The 19,332-nt window shown below is 40.0% G+C and overlaps 2 protein-coding genes across 2 annotated transcripts in view; both read right to left on the bottom strand.

The window, feature by feature from the left end:
- The window catches only part of LOC115179521 (gastrula zinc finger protein XlCGF26.1-like), a 43,856-nt gene that overhangs the window by 10,529 nt on the left and 13,995 nt on the right, over positions 1-19,332 (bottom strand). The gene's annotated exons all lie outside the window — the stretch shown is intronic.
- LOC115179519 (oocyte zinc finger protein XlCOF6-like) lies at positions 1,694-4,120 on the bottom strand (the record flags this gene model as incomplete). The annotated part of the gene is made up of 1 exon (XM_029741127.1): positions 1,694-4,120. A coding segment is annotated over one exon (1,983 nt), but the record flags the coding sequence as incomplete, so codon positions are not given.

Raw genomic sequence — 19,332 nt, 5'->3', positions numbered from 1 at the left:
TGAATACAACCATAAGAACCATTCATACTGTCAGATCTAATATGAAGTACTGAATACAACCATAAGAACCATTCATACTGTCAGATCTAATATGAAGAACTGAATACAACCATAAGAACCATTCATACTGTCAGATCTAATATGAAGAACTGAATACAACCATAAGAACCATTCATACTGTCAGATCTAATATGAAGAACTGAATACAACCATAAGAACCATTCATACTGTCAGATCTAATATGAAGAACTGAATACAACCATAAGAACCATTCATACTGTCAGATCTAATATGAAGAACTGAATACAACCATAAGAACCATTCATACTGTCAGATCTAATATGAAGAACTGAATACAACCATAAGAACCATTCATACTGTCAGATCTAATATGAAGAACTGAATACAACCATAAGAACCATTCATACTGTCAGATCTAATATGAAGAACTGAATACAACCATAAGAACCATTCATACTGTCAGATCTAATATGAAGAACTGAATACAACCATAAGAACCATTCATACTGTCAGATCTAATATGAAGAACTGAATACAACCATAAGAACCATTCATACTGTCAGATCTAATATGAAGAACTGAATACAACCATAAGAACCATTCATACTGTCAGATCTAATATGAAGAACTGAATACAACCATAAGAACCATTCATACTGTCAGATCTAATATGAAGAATTGAATACTAAAAGAGAAGAAGAGATTGACCAGTACATATTCATGTAACTTTATTTTTCATTGGCAGATCAATAAAGTTTGCTTCAATGCAGTTATCCAAACACATTCATGATCAGTAACTAAAATAACTCATCTAGTTTTAAAGACAATTAATAAACACATGTATTCATTTCATAAGCTGTGTATCATTAAATCAAGTTGTAAAATAATCCCCCCCAAACTAATGGTGAAAAGTGACCATCACACCATCTCTATCTGATACATGTTAGGGATGGAAGGTAGCCTAGTGGTTGGAGCGTTGGGCCAGTAACCACAAGGTTGCTAAGATCGAATCCCCGAGCTGACAAGGCAGTAAAAATTTGTTCTTAACTGACTTGCCTAGTTAAATAAAGGTTCAATAAAAAAAGTGTCTACTAGCTCATCCCCACAGAATACTGCAGAGGGACAACCCGGTCTCAGAGCAAAACATATTATATGTTACAAACACATCCGTGCCACTCCATTTAGTATGTTAGGTTACATTACATTGGCCTACCAATAAAAACTGAACTAAAATATAAACTAAACATGTAAAATGTTGGTTTCATGAGCTGAAATAAAAAATTCCAGCAATGTTCCATATGCACAAAAAGATTATTTCTCTCAAATGTTGTGCACAAATTTGTTTATATCCCTGTTAGTGAGCATTTCAGCCTTTGTCAAGATAATCTATCCACCTGACAGGTGTGGCATATAAAGAAGCTGATAAAACTGCATGATCATTACACAGGTGCACCTTGTGCTGGGGACAATAAAAGGCTACACAACACAATGTCACAGATGTCTCAAGTTATGGGAATGTGCAATTCTCATGATGACTGCAGGAATGTCCACCAGAGCTGTTGCCAGAGAACTCTATTTATATCTCTACCATAAGCCACCTCAAATTTCAATTGACTGATTTCCTTATACGAACTGTAAGTCTTTGAAATTGTTGCGTTTAGATTGTTGTTCATACAATATGTTACGAACTTGTAATATGTATGATATGTTACGAATTCCAATTTGTTGTTGCTAACGTTAGCTAGGTTAGGGGTGAGGGGTTTAAGGTAGAGTTACATGGGTTTAGGGGAAAGGTTAGCTAACATGCTAAGTAGTTGCATGCTAAGCTAACATGCTAACATAGCTACAAAGTAGTCAGTAGTTGCAAAGTTGCTAATTAGCTAAAATGCTAAAGTCCTCCTTGATGAGATTCAAACACGCAGCCTTTGGCTAGACGTTTGACTTACACGCGCACGACTCCACAGAGCAGGAGTAAGGCTTCTCCCTTGTGTGTACACGTTGTGTTAAGTAGCTATGGTGAGAGAAACTCACCCAAAAGTCAGAGCAAAATAAGCAGGCTTCTCTCATTCGTGTGTTTTCTGATGAACTTGTAGCTCAGTTGCTATTTTGAAGCATTTTACACAGGCAGAGTAGAAGTACGGCTTCTATCATGTATATGTTGATGTGTTTTTAAGGTATCCAGTCGAGAGAAACTCACCCCACAGTCAGAACAGGAGTAAGGCTTTTCTCCTGTGTGTGTTCTCTTATGAACTTTTAGATGAGTTGATGTTTTAAAACATTTTACACAGTCAGGGCAGAAGAAAGGCTTCTCTCCTGTGTGTGTTCTCTGATGAACTTTTAGATCACTTGATGTTTTAAAACATTTTCCACAGTCAGAACAGGAGTAAGGCTTTTCTCCTGTGTGTGTTCTCTTATGAACTTTTAGATGAGTTGATGTTGTGAAGCATTTTCCACAGTCAGAGCAGACGTAAGGCTTCTCTCCTGTGTGTGTTCTCTGATGAACTTTTAGCTCATTTGATGTTTTTAAACATCTTCCACAGTCAGAGCAGGAATACGGCTTCTCTCCTGTGTGTGTTCTCTGATGAGCTTTTAGCTCAGCTGATGTTTTGAAGCAATTTACACAGTCAGAGCAGACGTAAGGCTTCTCTCCTGTGTGTGTTCTCTGATGAACTTTTAGCTCATTTGATGTTTTAAAACATTTTCCACAGTCAGAGCAGGAGTATGGCTTCTCTCCAGTATGAATACGTCCATGTGATTTTAAGTTGGAAAGTTGAGAGAAACTAGTTCCACAGTCAGAGCAGACGTAAGGCTTCTCTCCTGTGTGTGTTCTCTGATGAACCTTTAGCTCATTTGATGTTTTAAAACATTTTCCACAGTCAGAGCAGGAGTATGGCCTCTCCCCTGTATGTATTAGTTCATGTGATTTTAAGTGGTAACGTTTAGAGAAACTAGTTCCACAGTCAGGGCAGAAGAAAGGCTTCTCTCCTGTATGTGTTCTCTGATGAACCTTTAGCTCATTTGATGTTTTAAAACATTTTCCACAGTCAGAGCAGGAGTATGGCTTCTCTCCTGTGTGTGTTCTCTGATGAACTTTTAGCTCAGTTGATGTTTTGAAATATTTTACACAGTCAGAGCAGGAGTATGGCTTCTCTCCTGTATGTATACGTTCATGTGATTTTAAGTTGGAAAGTTGAGAGAAATTAGTTCCACAGTCAGGGCAGAAGAAAGGCTTCTCTCCTGTGTGTGTTCTCTGATGAACTTTTAGATCAGTTGATGTTGTGAAGCATTTTCCACAGTCAGAGCAGGAGTATGGCTTCTCACCCGTGTGTATTCTCTGATGAACTTTTAGCTCATTTGATGTTTTAAAACATTTTCCACAGTCAGAGCAGGAGTATGGCTTCTCCCCTGTATGAATACGTTCATGTCTTTTTAAGTGGTAAAGTTTAGAGAAACTAGTTCCACAGTCAGGGCAGAAGAAAGGCTTCTCTCCTGTATGTGTTCTCTGATGAACCTTTAGCTCATTTGATGTTTTAAAACATTTTCCACAGTCAGAGCAGGAGTATGGCTTCTCTCCTGTGTGTGTTCTCTGATGAACTTTTAGCTCAGTTGATGTTTTGAAATATTTTACACAGTCAGAGCAGGAGTAAGGCTTCTCTCCTGTATGTATACGTTCATGTGATTTTAAGTTGGAAAGTTGAGAGAAACTAGATCCACAGTCAGGGCAGAAGAAAGGCTTCTCTCCTGTGTGAGTCTTCTGATGAACTTTTAGCTGAGTTGATGTTTTAAAACATTTTCCACAGTCAGAGCAGGAATAAGGCTTCGCTCCTGTGTGTGTTCTCTGATGAACGTTTAGATCAGTTGATGTTGTGAAGCATTTTCCACAGTCAGAGCAGGAGTAAGGCTTCTCTCCTGTGTGTATTTTTAGGTGTATTTTTAGCTTTGATAGAAATGGGAAAATCTCTTCACAATGTGGGCAGTGATGAGACCTCTTTGCTCTCTGATCTTCCTGCTGTTGCTCTCTGGATGTAGAGAATGTCTCAACATGGTATTCTGTGTGAACATCAGAAGAACCAGTCAGTTGGTGTGATATACATGTCAATCAAATGTATTTTATGAAGCCCTTTTTACATCAGTAGTTGTCACAAAGTGCTTAACAGAAACCCAGCATAAAATCCCCAAAGAGCAAGCAATACAGATGTAGAAGCACAGTAGCCACAAAAAATTCCCTATAAAGCAGGAACCTAGGAAGAAACCTAGAAAGGAACCAGGCCCAGAGCGGTGACCAGTCCTCTTCTAGGCCATACCGGGTGACAGGTAGCCTCGTGGTTAGAGCAACCGAAAGGTTGCAAGATCAAATCCCCGAGCTGACAAGGTAAAAATCTGTCGTTCTGCCCCTGAACAAGGCAGTTAACCCACTGTTCCTACGCCATCATTGAAAATAAGAATTTGTTCTTAACTGACTTGCCTATTTAACCTCTTTGGGCGCATGTCCAAACGCTAGCGGGACACCTACGACAACATCCGGTGAAATTGCAGAGCGCGAAATTCAAAATACAAAAATCGTAATATTAAACATTCATGAAAATACAAGTGTCTTACATCATTTAAAACCTTGTTAATCCAACTGCGTTGTCAGATTTCAAAAAGGCTTTACGGAGAAAGCATACCATGCGATTATCTGAGAACAGCGCGCCACATCAATATACTTTTTCAACCAGCACAGGCGTCACAAAATCACAGACAGCAATTCAATAAATCACTTACCTTTAAAGATCTTCCTCTGTTTGCAATCCCAAGGGTCCCAGCTACACAATGAATGGTCGTTTTGTTCGATAAAGTCCTTCATTATATCCCAAAAATGTCAGTTTAGTTGGCGCGCTTGATTCCGTAATTCACTCGTTCAACGATCACACAAACGAATCCAAAAAGTTACCGGTAAAGTTCGTCCAAACAAGTCAAACGATATTTCGAATTAATCCTCAGGTATTCTAATATCTAAATAAATTATAATATTTAAGACGGAGAATAGTGTGTTCAATAGCGAAGATAAATAACGAAGAGCACACTCTCGTTGATACGCGCAACGACTACTTTTCTAATGTGTAAAAACTACAAATACTTGTTCATTTTTCAAAAAACAAGCCTGAAACCCTTTCTAAACACTGTTGACATCTAGTGGAAGCCATAGGAACTGCAATCTGGATCCTATCTATTTGTGTATCCCATAGGCAAGCATTGAAAAAACCTGTGACCTCAAAAAAAGATATTATTTTAACAGTTTTAGAAACTGCAGAGTGTTTTCTATCCAATGGTATCAAGCATATGCATATCCTAGCTTCTGGGCAGTTTACTTTGGGCACGTCAGTCATCTGAAATTCCTGACAATAACCAGTATGCTAAGGAAGTTAACTTCTCAGGGCTGCGTGGGACGCTACCGTCCCACCCACGGTTCACACTATTCAACAGCCAGTGAAAAATCAGAGCGCCAAATTCAAAACAACAAAATGACATAATTCAAAGTTCTCAAACATACAACTATTTTACACCATTTGAAAGATAAACCTCTCCTAAATCCAACCACATTATCCGATTTCAAAAAGGCTTTACGGCGAAAGCATAAAGTTAGATTATGTTAGGACAGTGCCAACACAAGAAAAACCACACAGCCATTTTCCAAGCAGGAGAGGGGTCACAAAAACCATAAATACAGCTAAAATTAAGCACTAACCTAAATAATAATAATTACATTGGCGCGTGATGTTCAGAAAATATTTTTCATCCAAAACTGCCGGTGAATCAGCTCAACAATTTACAAAAATACTCATCATAAACGTTGATAAAATATTCAACTGTTATTCAAAGAATTATAGATAAACATCTCCTTTATGCAACCGCTGTGACAGATTTCAAAAAAGCTTCACGGGGAAAGCACACTTTGCAATAATCTGAGTACGGCGCTCAGAAAAAGACATCAAGCAATACAGATATCCGCCATTTTGGAGTCATCTAAAATCATAAATAGCATTAGAAATATTCACTTACCTTTGATGATCTTCATCAGAAGGGCACTTCCAGGGATCCCAGGTCCACAATAAATGTTGTTTTGTTCAATAAAGTCCATCATTTATGTCCAAATACCTCCTTGTTGTTAGCGCATTCAGTAAGCTACTCCAAATGTAGGAAGCGCGCCCAAAATTTCACGACGCAGGCAAAAAAAATCTATTTTTTGAAACATGTCAAACGTTGTATAGCATAAATCTTTAGGGCCTTTTTAACATAAAACTTCAATAATATTCCAACCGGACGATTCCAATGTCTTGAAAAACTTTATGGAACACAGCTACCTCATCACGTGAACGCACGCCACAAAACTCATGTCATTTTCTGAGTCACCAACTTCCCGGCCTTCTTGTTCGCTCCGTGTTCACCGCAAAAGCCTGAAACTAGGTTCTAAAGACTGTTGACATCTAGTGGAAGCCTTAGGAAGTGCAAGTCACTGTGTGTTAGAAAGGCAATGACTTGAAAAGACTACAAGCATCAGATTTCCCACTTCCTGGTTGGACTTTTTCTCAGGTTTTTGCCTGCCATATGAGTTCTGTTATACTCACAGACATCATTCAAACAGTTTTAGAAACTTCAGAGTGTTTTCTATCAAAATCGACTAATAATATGCAAATATTTGACTCTGGGCCCGAGTATTAGGCAGTTTACTCTGGGCACGTTTTTCATCCGAAATCGAAAATACTGCCCCCTATACCTTGACAGGTTAAATACAGCAAAAAAATGTTTTTTAAATACACTATTATTAGTGGTGAAATAAATGAAAATATTCAAAAGTTTGGGGTCACTTACAAATGTCCTTGTTTTTGAAAGAAAGCAAATTTTTTTGTCCATTCAAATAATGTCAAATTGATCAGAAATACAATGTAGACATTGTTAATGTTGTAAATGACTATTGTAGCTGGAAACGGCTGAAGATCTCGTACAACACTGAGTACTACTCCCTTCACAGAACAGCGCAAACAGTCTCTAACCAGAATAGTTTCTAGAAGGCCAGCATCCCGGAGTCACCTCTTCACTGTTGACGTTGAGACTGGTGTTTTGCGGGTACTATTTAATGAAGCTGCCAGTTGAGGACTTGTGAGACGTCTGTTTCTCCAAACTAGACACTCTAAAATACTTGTCCTCTTGCCCAGTTGTGCACCGGGCCTCCCACTCCTCTTTCCTATTCTGGTTAGAGACAGTTTGCGCTGTTCTGTGAAGGGAGTAGTACACAGAGTTGTACGAGATCTTCAGTTTCTTGGCAATTTCTCACATGGAATAGCCTTCATTTCTCAGAACAAGAATAGACTGACGAGTTTCAGAAGAAAGGTCTTTGTTTCATTTTGAGCCTGTAATGAACCGACAAATGACCCAGATACTCAACTAGTCTAAAGAAGGACCGTTTTATTGCTTCTTTAATCAGCACCACAGTTTCAGCTGTGCTAACATAATTGCAAAAGGTTTTCTAATGATCAATTAGCGTTTTTTTTAAATGATAAACTTGGATTAGCTAACACAACATGCCATTGGATCACAGGAGTGATGGTTGCTGATAGTGGGCCTCTGTACACCTATGTAGATATTCCATTTTTTTTTAAATAATCCGTTTCCAGCTACAATAGTCATTTACAACATTAACAACGTCTACACTGTATTAATGGTCAATTTGATGTTATTTTAATGGACAAAAAAAACATACTTTTCTTTCAAAAAACAAGGACATTTCTAAGTGACCCTAAATTTTTCAACATTGGTGTATGTATTAATTTCAGTAGGCTGTATGGGAATAAAACTATCTAAAACTGGGTAGGAGTCAAAAACTAAAAAGAGGCAAAAGTTGTGAAAATTAGAGCTATATCATCCTCAACATCACAAGGGCGATAGTCATTACTTTAAACATACACATTTTTCTAAGATATTTCACCCTGAAACTGTATCACTCCACTGTGTGTGAAATCCATTAGACACATAAGGCTATAGTTGATCATGTGTGCAGCGTAGGCAGGATAGAATTAGAACATTGTGTTCCTTACAGGACATTCTGTCCCCACCCGTGGAGTGGAGAAACTGTTAGGCTTGCAGAAAATTATGAAACATGTTGCAGAATATGATAAACAATGTATGTGTACAGTGGAACAATACAGACTGCCTAAAGCGGGGGGTGGGGTTCTCGACTGATGCGTGTATAAAAGATGGGCTCTGAACTTGAGGGCAGAGCTCTCTGAATAAAGAACTGATCATGTGTATGCTGGGACTCCATCTGTTTATTAAAACGTAGAGCCTTACAACCTCTAGGATACAGATGGAGTTATAAAATAGTTCAGTTAGAACATTGGATAGAAATTCTCGTGACAAAGGGTTAGTAACGACACAGACTCATTTCATAGAACTTTAAAACACTGGCAGTTTGTCTACTTCACTTCTTTAGTTACACTCTGATCACTCCAGATAACCCAGTGAATAAAACAAATGCTGGCAATACTGGTGTCATCCATACAAGTCTTAGTAGCATGAAATAACATTTACGATGCATTCAAAAGTATTCAGACCCCTTAACTTTTTCCACATTTCTTACATTACAGTCTTATTCTAAAATGGATTAAATTGTTATTTTTCCTCATCAAACTACACACACAATACCCATAATGACAAGGGAAAAAACTGGTTTTTAGAAATAACTGAAATATTACATTTACGTAAGTATTCAGACCCTTTACGCAATAGTTAGTTGAAGCACCTTTGGCAGCGATTACAGCCTTGATCCGGACTAGTCACCCAGTCCCTGCCGCTGAAAATCATCCCCATAGCATACTGCTGCCACCACCATGCTTCACCGTAGGGATGGTTTGCTCCAGACATGATGCTTGGCATTCAGGCCAAAGAGTTCAATCTTGGTTTCATCAGACCAGAGAATCTTGTTTCTCATGGTCAGAGTCCTTTAGGTGCCTTTTGGCAAACTCCAAGCGGACTGTCATGTGCCTTTTACTGAGGAGTGGCTTCCGTAACGGGGACTCTACCATAAAGGCCTGATTAGCGGAGTGCTGCAGAGATGGTTGTCCTTCTGGAAGGTTCACTCATCTCCATAGAGGAACTCTGGAGCTCTGTCAGAGTGACCATCGGGTTCTGAGCCACCTCCCCGAACAAGGCCCTTCTCCCCGAGTTGCCTCAGTTTGGCCGGGTGGCCAGCTCTAGGAAGAGTCTTGGTTGTTCCAAACTTCTTCCATTGAAGAATGATGGAGGCCTCCGTGTGTTCTTGGGGACCTTTTTAATGCAGCAGAAATGTTTTGGTACCGGTCCCCGATCTGTGCCGACACCAATCCTGAATCAGAGCTCTACAGACAAATCCTTCTACCTTATGTCTTGGTTCTTGATCTGACATGCACTGTCAACTGTGGGACCTTACCATAGACAGGTGTGTGCCTGTCCAAATCATGTCCAATCAATTGAATTACCACAGGTGGACTCCAATCAAGTTGTAGAAACCATCTCAAGGATCATCTCATAGCAAAGGGTCTGAAACTTAAAAAACGGTAATAAGCAATTATATATTTTCTTTACATTTGCAAGAATTTCTAAAAACATGTTTTCCGCTTTGCCATTGTGGGGTATTGTGTGTAGATTGACGAAGAAAAACATGTCATCAATTTTACAATAAGGTTGTAACGTACCAAAATGGGAAAAATGGGAAGGGGTCTGACAGTGCCCTCGAAAAGTATTCAGACCCCCTTGACTTTTTCCACATTTTGTTCATTTACAGCCATTATTCTAAAATTAAATTAAAAATATCCTCAGCAATCTACACACAATACCCATAATGACAAAGCTAAAACGGGTTTAGACATTTTTGCAAATTTATAAAAATAAAATAAAACGAGAGACTCAAAATTGAGTTTCAGATGCATCCTGTTTTCCATTGACCATCCTTGAGATGTTTCTACAACTTGATATATAAAACATATTAAATATACACTACTGTTCAAAAGTTTGGGGTCACTTAGAAATGTCCTTGTTTTGAAAGAAAAGCACATTTTTTGTCCATTAAAATAACATTGAATTGATCAGAAATACAGTGTAGACATTGTTATTGTTGTAAATGACTACTGCAGCTGGAAACGGCAGATATTTTATGGAATATCTACATAGGCGTACAGAGGCCCATTATCAGCAACCATCACTCCTGTGATCCAATGGCTAGGTTGTGTTAGCTAATCCAAGTTTATCATTAGAAAATCCTTTTGCAATTATGTTAGCACAGCTGAAAACTGTGGTGCTCACTAAAGAAGCAATAAAATTGGCTTTTGAAACTCTGCCTAGAAGGCCAGAGGCCAGCATCCCATCTCTTCACTGTTGACGTTGAGACTGGTGTTAAGTGACCCCAAACTTTTGAATTGAGCTCAGGTGCATCCTGTTTCCATTGATCATCCTTGAGATGTTTCTACAACTTGATATATAAAAATATAAAATATCTATGTATCAGATATAAATCATCAGGATGTGGTAGTCTACTGGTTATGTTCAACACTTCTCCAATCGTGTTGAGATCTGATACTCTGTGCAGCGCAAAACGAGACGTAGGCCAAAATCATATTTCTAAAATCCTTTTCAGAATAAATTCCAGCCGAACATGGTAGAGAACAGTAATGCCTAACTACACTGAAAAAAATATATAATGCAAATGTCTCATGAGCTGAAATAAAAAAAAACAATCCTGAAATTTTCCAACACACAAAAAGCTTATTTCTCTCAAATTGTGTGCACAAATATGTTTACATCCCTGTTAGTGAGCATTTATCCTTTGTCAAGATAATCCATCCACCTGAAGGTGTGGCATATCAAGAAGCTGATAAACGGCATAATCATTACACAGTTGCACCTTGTGCTGGGGACAATAAAAGGACACTTTAAAATGTCTAGTTTTGTTACACAACACCACAGATGTCTCAAGTTTTGAGGGAGCATGCAATTGGCATGCTGACTGCAGGAATGTCAACCAGAGCTGCTGCCAGAGAATTGAATGTTAATTCCTCTACCATAAGCTGCCACCAACATTCATATTAGAGTATTTGGCAGTACATCCAACCGGCCTCACAATCGTAGACTACGTGTAACAACGTCAGCCACAGGACCTGAGGTGGGTCTGGCTGCCAAGTGGGTGGGCCTATGCCTTCCAAGGCCCACCCATGGCTGCATCCCTGCCCAGTCATGTGAAATCTACAGGTTAGGGCCTAATTCATTTCAATGACTGATGTCCTTAATACATATATATATATATATATATATATTTGAAATTACATTTAACCTTTATTTAACTAGGCATGTCAGTAAAGAACAATTCTTACTAACAATGACAGCCTACCGGGGAACAGTGGGTTAACTGCCTTGTTCAGGGGCAGAACGATAGATTTTTACCTTGTCAGCTCAGGGATTCGATCCAGCAACCTTTCGGTTACTGGCCCAACGCTCTAACCACTAGGCTACCTGCCGCCCCTTATATGAACTGTAACTCAGTAAATCGTTGAAATTGTTGCATGTTTGTGTTTATATTTATGTACAATATACATACAAGAAGCTGGTTGAAGAGCTACAAAATAAGTAAATAGCCCTATTAGACTGAAAGATAAAGGAATTTCATCAAACTTATGAGCTCCCGAGTGGCGCAGCGGTCTAAGGCACTGCATCTCAGTGCTAGAGGCGTCACTACAGACACCCTGCTTAGATTCCAGGCTGTATCACAACTGGTCGTGATTGGGAGTCCCATAGGGCGGGGCCACAACTGGCCAAGTGTCGCCGGGTTTGGCCGGTGTAGGCCGTCATTGTAAATAATAATTTGTTCTATTAACTGACTTGCCTAGTTAAATAAAGGTAATAATAATAATAATAGTTAGGATCTCCATGAGCATAGCTGCTACTTCACTCAATCATGTTTTTAAAAAAGTCTCCCTGTGTGACATTCCTTGAGACCAACCAGAAATGTTTCCTTGGCCAAATATTTCCAGGTTTTCATAAAAACAACCAAACATGTTCTCTCGTTCTCTCTCACCAAATGTTGTGCGAGGCAAAAGAGTAGGCTAGGTGAGCATCAATCGCTAGTTCGGTGCAGCAGACTGCAGGGGTGTAGTGCTGCAGGAGCGATGAGCCGCCACAATGGTGTTTTGTTTAGTAAAGTTAGATCAATGTCTGGACGCTCCAACCTAATGATTAATTAGTAGTCCACATAACCAAATATTATAGCATAACATTACTGTTACAACAAAAACAACACCTCATTTCTTACGAGATTTTAGGATGGTTTGCTGAATCGTCCTAAACTCAACAGCGCGCGCCATTAGGCAGAATGTGCTTTGATTAAAACAAAAATACAGGAAGTCTATATAATTAATACCATCTGCTCTAATTTGCCCACCAAACAGTAATTTAAGAAGATTTAAATGCTATTCACATGAAATTGATTGAGATCAAACGATTGGCCTGCAGACGTAGCTTGGTCATTTCACTGGTAAAACGTGAAGAATTATAATTCAATATTGACAGTGATGATGTCATGGCCTATTTTGAAATGAGACAATGTGTGGCATAGGCAGGCGTTACAAGTTTAAAAAAATGTTTGCTTCGCTGTGAAGTCTTGAGTTGTTCAGGGATGTGTGATGTCAGAATTACAGAATTCAACCTAGCAATAGACTGGGTCATAACTTATGGAGGTCTAATTTATGAAGATAACTTATAGACAGAACCAGCTCTTACCATGATTAACAGATGTCCTATCTTCTCCTCCTCTTCTTCATCTTAATGTTGACATTCAGCTCCAGTGTTTGACTGCAGTCTTCCAGCTTCACTGATGCCATCTCTGGATCCTGCAGTGCAAACTGGGCTCCACTGTCACAATCAGGACCAGTGACTGTAGGTTGGACTCAGTGTGGAAGGAGAGAGGCAGGCTGGGTTTGTCCTCACTGTTGATGTTACCCGGCCTCAGACTTAATTCTAGTCAGCCTGAAGTAATAAAGACAAATGGACACAAAAGTTATTTACTTGACAGTTCTGGCACTTTATTTTGTAAAAATATTTTCTCTTTTTTCTTGTTCAATTATCTCATTTCAGTAGATCAGGTAGCTATCCTTAACAAAACATTAATTCACATTAGACACAAAGTTACACATTTTAAATTGCACAACAATAAGTGCACTTAATCTATAGTAGATTTCCTAAAATCACATAAATGCATAAATGACTCAAAAACCAATTTATTACCAAGGTTGCAGTATGTTTTAGGCAGCACTAGGTACTATTTTCCTGATAACCTTGTCTTCACTGTATTACTTCACTCGCATAAAACAATTGTATTTCCCATTCACACCATAGTAAGAATGATCAGGGGTCGTACAGTGGCAAGTCAAATTCAAGGACTTTTTCAGGCACTAATATTTATTACTTTAAGCCCTGTGTGAAACCCTGAACTATAGATCAAATATAGAAACAACTGAATGTGTCTGAATATTAGTACACATGTAAAGAACTGATAATCATTACATTCAGCTTCAAAACTGTAGTGCAACTGAAATGTTCTCTCTCTGATGAGGGCACTACCTGCACTGAAGTCCATTGATGCAGACCTCCTATGGTATCATGGTGGTCTTCAAACAAACGTAAGGTTCATGTCTGTCTAATTCAGTACTAACAAAATAAACCAAGAAATCCCTATTAACCTCTACCACACCCCCCCTTCCCCAAAAACCCTCCCACACCCCTAATAAACTTTATCAATAGATCCCTTTCTGTGTTTGCAAACATTGGGGTTTATATCATGCTGAGACAATCCACCCTTAGGTTATCCAGCTTATCAAAAACCATGCCAACAGTAACATCTGTTACCACCAACAACTCTGCTGAAGTTTACAAGATAACTTTAAACCTGGTATTTCTGCTTTACACAATCCAAGATGTTGATAACCTTACCAATGAATGCTATGAAGTAAATTGTATTCACTATTAAAGTATCCTTTGTCACAGTGCATTTATGGGCACAGTAGGTCCTCTTACTACAGGACCAACCATGGAAGCTCCATCAGTCTGACAGTAGGTCCTCTTACTACGGGACCAACCATGGAAGCTCCATCAGTCTGACAGTAGGTTCTCTTACTACAGGACCAACCATGGAAGCTCCATCAGTCTGACAGTAGGTCCTCTTACTACAGGACCAACCATGGAAGCTCCATCAGTCTGACAGTAGGTCCTCTTACTACAGGACCAACCATGGAAGCTCCATCAGTCTGACAGTAGGTCCTCTTACTACAGGACCAACCATGGAAGCTCCATCAGTCTGACAGTAGGTCCTCTTACTATGGGACCAACCATGGAAGCTCCATCAGTCTGACAGTAGGTCCTCTTACTACAGGACCAACCATGGAAGCTCCATCAGTCTGACAGTAGGTCCTCTTACTACAGGACCAACCATGGAAGCTCCATCAGTCTGACAGTAGTTCCACCAGTCTGTCTTACAGCCACTAGCGGTTCTGCGGGGGGGGGGGGCAGTGCCCCTGTGACAACAATTTTGGACCCCTTAGTGGCCCCCCTAAATGTGGAGTATGAAATAATTTTTACAAAACACATTTTTGCTATCGTTCTTTTTTTACATCCGTTATTAGACAGTGGCAACGCGGAACACTAATGATTATGAACATGGTCTTTTGCCTGCTAATGCAGTGAAGAAAACAATATGATGCCAATAATGTCTAATGTAACTGGCCCCTCTAACAGTACAACTGGCCCCAGCTTGGCCCCCCCAGTTGAAATGGTCTAGAACCACCACTGCTTAGTGTCTGATCATACATCATGACGGGTTCTATACCTCTGAGCATCTCTCTGCACCTGGCATCCACCAAATGCTGCACTGTGTGCCCTCCGCACAATTGCAACACTTAACCGTCACATTGCTCCAACATTCACCGTAATCATGTTCCCCACCACACTTGGCACATCTTTCCACTCAACAGCTACATGTCCCATTCTTTGGTATTTAAAAACACTGTGATGATTCACCGTTGCTGCTCCAGTTTCAACTGTTCTGCTATGGAACCCTGACCTGTTCACCGGACGTGCTACCTGTCCCAGACCTGCTGTTTTCAACTCTCTAGAGACAGCAGGAGCGGTAGAGATATTCTGAATGATCGGCTATGAAAAGCCAACTGACATTTACTCCTGAGGTGCTGACCTGTTGCACCCTCTACAACCACTGTGATTATTATTATCTGACCCTGCTGGTCATCTATGAACATTTGAACATCTTGGCCATGTTCTGTTATAATCTCAACCCAGCACAGCCAGAAGAGGACTGGCCACCCATCATAGCCTGGTTCCTCATCAATCAACTAATCAAATGTATTTATAAAGCCCTTCTTACATCAGCTTATGTCACAAAGTGCTGTACAGAAACCCAGCCTAAAACCCCAAACAGCAAGCAATGCAGGTGTAGAAGCACGGTGGCTAGGAAAAACTCCCTAGAAAGGCCAAAACCTAGGAAGAAACCTAGAGAGGAACCAGGCTATGAGGGGTGGCCAGTCCTCTTCTGGCTGTGCCGGGTGGATATTATAACAGCACATGGCCTAGATGTTAAAATGTTCATAAATGACCAGCATTGTCAAAAAATAATAATCATAGTAGTTGTCGAGGGGTGCAACAAGTCAGTAACACAAGAGTAAGTGTCAGTTGGCTTTTCATAGCCGATCTTTGAGAGTATCTCTACCGCTCCTGCTGTCTCTAGAGAGTTGAAAACAGCAGGTCTGGGACAGGTAGCACATCCAGTGAATAGGTCAGGGTTCCAGCAGATCTGGGACAACAGGTCTGGGACAGGTGTACACAAATACATGCACCACTGCTTCCAGTATCCTTATCTCTGTTCTTCCTATGTCTTTCACCTACAGGCCATTCACATTCTAGGCCCTCATCCTCCCGCTCCATATCATCAGAACTGTCCCCCACATTGATCGCATTCCAGCACAGCTGTTGCTTCTCAAACTCTCTCTCCATTTCCATTGTTTCAGGGGTGTCAAACTCATTCCATTGAGGGCCGAATCTCCACTGGATAATTTTTTTTCCCATTTCAATTAAAACCTAGACAATCAGATGAGGGGTGTTCCTTACTAATTAGTGACCTTAATTCATTAATCAAGTACAAAGGTGGAGAGAAAACCCGCAGACACTTGGTCCTCCATGGAATGAGTTTGACAGGTGCTCTGATTCATCTGCATTAATCGACACCATTCCATGCAGTTGGCCTCTCTCTCCAAATGGTGAAGGACAACTTCAGCTAGCTTCCCTCTACTTTGACACTCCATCAAACAGCCTCATGTGGCCATTTCACCACGAGCAAACTCCTAGAAAGACGACCGAAACCGTTGAAGCCGCCATTTGACTAGCCTCGTCCGAACCATCCTGATCTCGCGAGCTTACATTAACGAAACAGTGTATGTAAACTCGCGAGATCAGGATGGTTCGGAAGAGGCTATTTACCAGCTCATTAACATTTTACACAAAACCAAGAACATGTAAAAACGAACTCAAATAAGTGGAATCTTTATCAAAGCTGCGTGACTTGTAAAATCGTTTTTAATCACGTTTTTCACTCACTCGGTTTGACACCAAAATAACACAATTAAAACCTTTACCAAACGTGATAATACCTTGACAGATTTGTTACCTAGCATATTATATATTCTTCCGACATTAGAAAGTTTAAACGTGCTTTTACATACCTACAATAATACATTTGAAACCGACACAACCCCTATCGACATACAAGCACAGTTCTGTCGTTTTCTACCCGGAACTTCCTGTTCCCCACAACGACAATACAACAGCGTCATCTTCTTCTCTGGTATACTGACATTTACACAAATATAACCTGTCTGCCGCCACCTACTGTACGGTTAGTAAACTGTAGAATCAAATACATGTCCATTGTGGATAAAGGGAGGGGGGACAACGACATCAAAACAAAATACAAAAATAGATAAATAACATCCCACTACTTCAGTCACAGTCCTATTCAAATCACATCCCTACACAGTCGCATGGCCTCGTAGGGAGGAACATCTTCAGTCACAGTCCTATTCAAATCACATCCCTACACAGTCTCATGGCTTCGTAGGGAGGAACATCTTCAATCAGTATTCCCTGACATAAGTCGTTTTTTGGGGTATCTGTACTTTACTTTTGATATTTTTGACAACTTCTACTCCACTACATTCCTAAAGAAAATAAGGTACTTGCTACTCCATGCATTTTCCCTGGCACCCAAAAGTACTAGTTACATTTTGAATGATTAGCAGGACAGGAAAATTGTTCAATTCACGCATCCCTACTGGTCATCCCTACTGCATCTGATCTGGCGGACTCACTAAACACAAATACTTTGTTTGGTAACTTATGGTTGTGATCTTAAATGTAATCTGGAGTGCCAGAGTGCGCTTGGGCGTTCGTAAATTCAGAGCGTTGTCAGATTGTCAGTTCGTATCGGTCTCGGAGCGTTCAGAACCACACTGGACGCTCTGGCGGAGGAGTAGGGTTGATTCAAGCTTTCTGACCTCACAACGGCAGTCAAGCATCCAAGCTAACTGGTTAACATCTGCTAGCTTGCTAGCTACTTCAAATACAAATGAGAGAACTCCATTTTACTCGCTATAGCAGAGCTGGTTAGGCTGTGTTCATGTTATCCAGAACATTGGTGACTTTAACTGTGCTACAGGCAACAATTTAATTACGCGTTTTTTTGCCGACGTTTACTGACACCGGCCCTATTCAATGATGTTGAGCATTCGTTTTTCATCAATTATTCTTCCCTCTGGCAGCCTCAGACCAGAGTGCTCTGAAATCGGAGTATATAGCCAGAGCAAATTTAGGAACGCACCCTGAGTGTTGGTGTGAGCCCCTGACTATCCGTACATTTAAACACAAGAAATCGTGCTGTCTGGTTTGCTTAATATAATGAAGTTTAAATGATTTATACTTTTACTTTTGATACTTAAGTATATTTTAGCAATTACATTTACGTTTGATACATGTTAAAGAAAATACTTTTAGACTTTTACTCAAGTAGTATTTTACTGGGTGGCTTTCACTTTACCTTGATAGGAAAGGACTCAAGTATCTTTACTTTTACTCAAGTATGACAATTGGGTACTTTTTCCACCACTGCCTGCAATGCTTCCAATGTTAATTCCTGAACTCCCAAAAACCTTTCAGCTGCACGTACAATTAATCTTTACAATCGGTATCCTTCAACTGGTAAATTACATTATGAATCTCAACCGGCTGCGGGACATCCACTGCCATAGCTTCCTCAGCACCAATCGCTCTTTCAACTATTTCCCGCGCCTCCCAGTAGGAGAACTACTGTACAGTTTCTTGATGTGGATGTTCCCTGATATAATAAAAAATGACACATGCCATTGGTCAGTTCCGGTGTTATGAAACTGATGGAGACTATTATTTAACTAGGCACATAGCATACATAACAGGTTAGGATAATTAAAGTGGCAGGTTAGGATAATTAAAGTGGTAGGTTATGATAATTAACGTGGTGGTTAGGAGACTGAGGTTAAGGTTAGGAAAAGGGTGAGGTTTAGGGATTTGTTTACCATGCAGGTTTGGATAACTAACGTGGCAGGTTATGATAATTAACGTGGTGGTTAGGAGACTGAGATTAAGGTTAGGAAAAGGGTGAGGGTTAGGGATTTGTTTACCATGCAGGTTTGGATAACTAACGTGGCAGGTTATGATAATTAACGTGGCGGTTAGGAGACTGAGGTTAAGGTTAGGAAAAGGGTGATGGTTAGGGATTTGTTTACCATGCAGGTTTGGATAACTAACGTGGCAGGTTATGATAATTAACGTGACGGTTAGGAGACTGAGGTTAAGGTTAGGAAAAGGGTGAGGGTTAGGGATTTGTTTACCATGCAGGTTTGGATAACTAACGTGGCAGGTTATGATAATTAACGTGGTGGTTAGGAGACTGAGATTAAGGTTAGGAAAAGGGTGATGGTTAGGGATTTGTTTACCATGCAGGTTTGGATAACTAACGTGGCAGGTTATGATAATTAACGTGACGGTTAGGAGACTGAGGTTAAGGTTAGGAAAAGGGTGAGGGTTAGGGATTTGTTTACCATGCAGGTTTGGATAACTAACGTGGCAGGTTATGATAATTAACGTGGTGGTTAGGAGACTGAGATTAAGGTTAGGAAAAGGGTGATGGTTAGGGATTTGTTTACCATGCAGGTT

Source organism: Salmo trutta, chromosome 39 (genome assembly GCF_901001165.1).
Source record: "Salmo trutta chromosome 39, fSalTru1.1, whole genome shotgun sequence".
In the NCBI taxonomy this organism is placed as follows: Eukaryota; Metazoa; Chordata; class Actinopteri; order Salmoniformes; family Salmonidae; genus Salmo; species Salmo trutta.
This window is presented reverse-complemented; position numbering and strand designations above follow the sequence as displayed.